Consider the following 3,478-nt stretch of genomic DNA (forward strand, 5'->3'; position numbering starts at 1 on the left):
TCGTCTATTTTTAATATATAATTAGGTTATATATTTTAATATATTTTTATATGTTATAATTATTTCATCTTATATACGTAAAAAGTTGACCAGTGTTTATTTCACTAATATATGATATCTTATGTGGGCATTCTAATTGGAAATCAATAAATATATACATCAAACAAACATCCCTTATATCATAATGTTACGAATCGTATGGTCTAAAATGCTAAGACGGGCTGAAAATGCTGAGAACACGTCGAGAAAATATAGCTCACAGTTGACCACAACTCCACATCCATTAGTATAGTATTATATCAAGAGTAATGTAATAAAGATCGTTTATAAATAATCTAAGCTAAAAAGTTATATCCCTTGTGCCTGCAATTACACTGACTCAAATAAAACAACAGACAGACAAAATAGGCTTCTTCATATTATAAGTATCATAAATTTTATTTTCAATTAATTTCCAACGAATAATTAAATTTAGATTCGAATATATAGTGACTTAAATTTAATACATGTCACACAATGGCTCAGATATTTGATGCAAGAAGATACCGACAAGAAACTGTAGTTACCACTACCAAAAAAAATAATATTTAAGCCATTAGTCATCATATAATTATCATAGTCATTGTTATATAATTAGAGTGTATATACATACAAATCATCTGTATTATATATATTTTATTTCACAAAATACTCGTGCAATAAACATATTAGATGAAATTGTTTTCGATAAAGTCCAATTCTAAATGAACTAATGTTTACTATATTGTAACTATTTCCCATTAAAAAAATCATTTTAATAAGGTTTCATAATTTTGGTGCCAAATGAGGATGAGTAACATGCAGCTTACATGGTACTAAATTAAAAAAAAAACTGTTTTAAACAAACGCGAATTTTATATTTATTTATTAGTAATAGTGATATCATGAGAGTATAATTATTTTATTAATAAATAAACGTATAAATCATCCGTATAATATTTATTTATTATTTACAAAATATTCATATAATATCAGCTGAAAATACAAGCTACTAAAACGTTGGTATTTAATCAAGATGCATTCAATTATTTCCGCATTATCTTGCATAGACAGACAAACGATATCCTTAATAAAAAAAATCTGTCCATTCATTTCGATTCAACATAAAATAAACTCATAACGGAACTTTATTAGATGTGTTCTTGATGATTTAGAATTGTTTTTTATTACACTTATTTATTAATGGAAACGTGATAGGTCTATTAATGAATAAATCATATAAATTAACCAATCACCGATTATGGTTTATAGAAAAAAATACATTCGAGAAACAGACGGATCAATCAATACAAAAAAAAACAAACGGCTTTATCACGATGTACCTACTATAGCGTAAATTGATATAATTGCAAAATTATTACTTTAAGTCCCTATTTGGAACGAATGGCAAAACGAATACATTAATACGATCCCATAAATACCAGTATTTTTTAATAAATACGCATAGTTCACTCGGAACCATAAACGTTACTTAACGAGCCTAATGATATTCATTGTACGCGTGAGAAATCCCATTGAAATTGATAGAATCGCCTTATAGCACAGCAGTGTTGCGTTAAACTCGAAACCATCAAGTCGCGTAGGATGTGGAAACTTTTTGTACTCGTAAGCATTGTTACATCTGCACCAACAGACGATCTCGCCGGTATAAACTTTAATGAAATCAACCAGTTCACATTGAAATTCTTAAATAATGTGTACGCGTTTCAAGAAAGCTTCGGTGACAAGAATGTCGCGCTGTCTCCGTTATCAGTGTGGAATATATTCTCGTTGCTAGCTGAAGGATCAGCGGGAGAGACTTTCACGGAATTAATGAGAGAATTAAGACTGCCAAATGATTTACGGGAAACACAACAACTGCATTCAGCGATCGTGAACCTATTGAAGAGCGAGGATCACGATGTGACTTTAAAAAGCCAAACAGCGATGTTCGCGGAAAACAGCTTTAAAATACATCGCGAATTTTGTGAATCAGCAAATTATTATAGCACAGATGTGTACACCGTGGATACAACAAATACAACTAAACTTGCCAATGATATAAATTATTATTTGTGTGTTGCAACAGAAGGAAGAATCCGTGAAGCAGTGAAACCAGAACTTCTTCAAGATTTAAAACTTATATTAGTCGATGCGCTATATTTCAAAGCGAGTTGGACGTATCCTTTCGATCCAAGTGAAACGAGACCGGATGCGTTTTACGATACTCAAGGTAGAACAATTGGAACGGTGAACATGATGTACCATAAGGCGCCCCATAACTTCGGAGATTCAGAGCTCATTGGTGCCCAAATTTTAGAAATGACTTACGGAAAATCTGAAGAGTTTTCTATGCTAATTCTTCTGCCATTCGAGGGATTGTCTTTGAAATCGATGTTAAATAACTTAGCGACACAACCTTTAGATTGGATGAATGAATACAAATTAAACGGTAGCCCGCCGGAAATAGATTGTTATATACCCCGATTCACGATTTCCTCTCGTACGGATCTGATCCGTCCTCTACAGTACAGCGGGATACAGCGGATTTTTGACGCTGAAAAAGCAGAATTACCAGGAATATCTGATAGTCCGTTATTTGTATCGAAAACCGTCCAAAACGTTGAGATCGATGTCACAGAAGAAGGTACTGTAGCAGCAGCTTCAACAGTTGTCGGTTTAGAGGATAGAATTTTAGGGCAGCGCTTTGAAGCGAATAAGGAATTTGCATTTTTCATCACGGATAGATCGACTGGATTAATAATACTAGCCGGTGTGTATGCGGAACCACAACTTGTGTGAGTAATGTGTTCAATAAATTAATTTGTGATTTGTTTTGATTTTTTTTTTAAGTATTTAATCAAATTCCCTCTTTTTGTTTTGTACTTAGTCTAAAATTAAAATTACGAACAAAAAAACGAACGTATATCAATTATTATATATTTAAATACAATTCTAAATACTTTAGCTTCTTCAAGCATTAAAAAATAAATTAAATCTTTTATCTTCTATTTAAAGTACTTAATGAATATTACATATTTACCTTAAGCTATTTTTGTAGAAAATTTGCTTTAAATGATATTGCATTTTAATAAACATATTATTTTTACCTTTTATAGTAAAAAACAGGTAAAAATAATAACATTATAAACATTTTCTTGTTACTTACAGGTGATTCTTAACCATAGATCATGGGTTTGGGTTAATCATTCTGTTTTCATGTGGATAATTTGAGTTTAAAATTTTATTCATCTCATGGTCATTAGTAAAGGATAATATCGTGGGGAAACCTGCATGAGTCTTATGCAATTCTGTAACTTGCGAGTCACAGTTAAAATGGGCCATTAAATGGGTTTTATTTTTCTCATTATATTACTTATTGACTCCAAATGACCTTTTGTCCAGATATGTTCATTGGAACGTCCAATCATTTATACGGTTAGTAATAATTTTAAACAGT

General features: G+C 31.1%; 1 protein-coding gene across 1 annotated transcript; it reads left to right on the plus strand.

Moving 5' to 3' along the window:
• Positions 1 to 1,470: 1,470 nt before the first annotated feature.
• On the plus strand, positions 1,471 to 2,852 carry LOC124539427 (serine protease inhibitor-like). Its single transcript, XM_047116821.1, has one exon. The coding sequence runs from the start codon at positions 1,624 to 1,626 to the stop codon at positions 2,818 to 2,820; it is 1,197 nt and encodes a 398-aa protein (XP_046972777.1). The 5' UTR covers positions 1,471 to 1,623; the 3' UTR covers positions 2,821 to 2,852.
• Positions 2,853 to 3,478: the final 626 nt, after the last annotated feature.

Source organism: Vanessa cardui, chromosome 22 (assembly GCF_905220365.1).
Source record: "Vanessa cardui chromosome 22, ilVanCard2.1, whole genome shotgun sequence".
In the NCBI taxonomy this organism is placed as follows: Eukaryota; Metazoa; Arthropoda; class Insecta; order Lepidoptera; family Nymphalidae; genus Vanessa; species Vanessa cardui.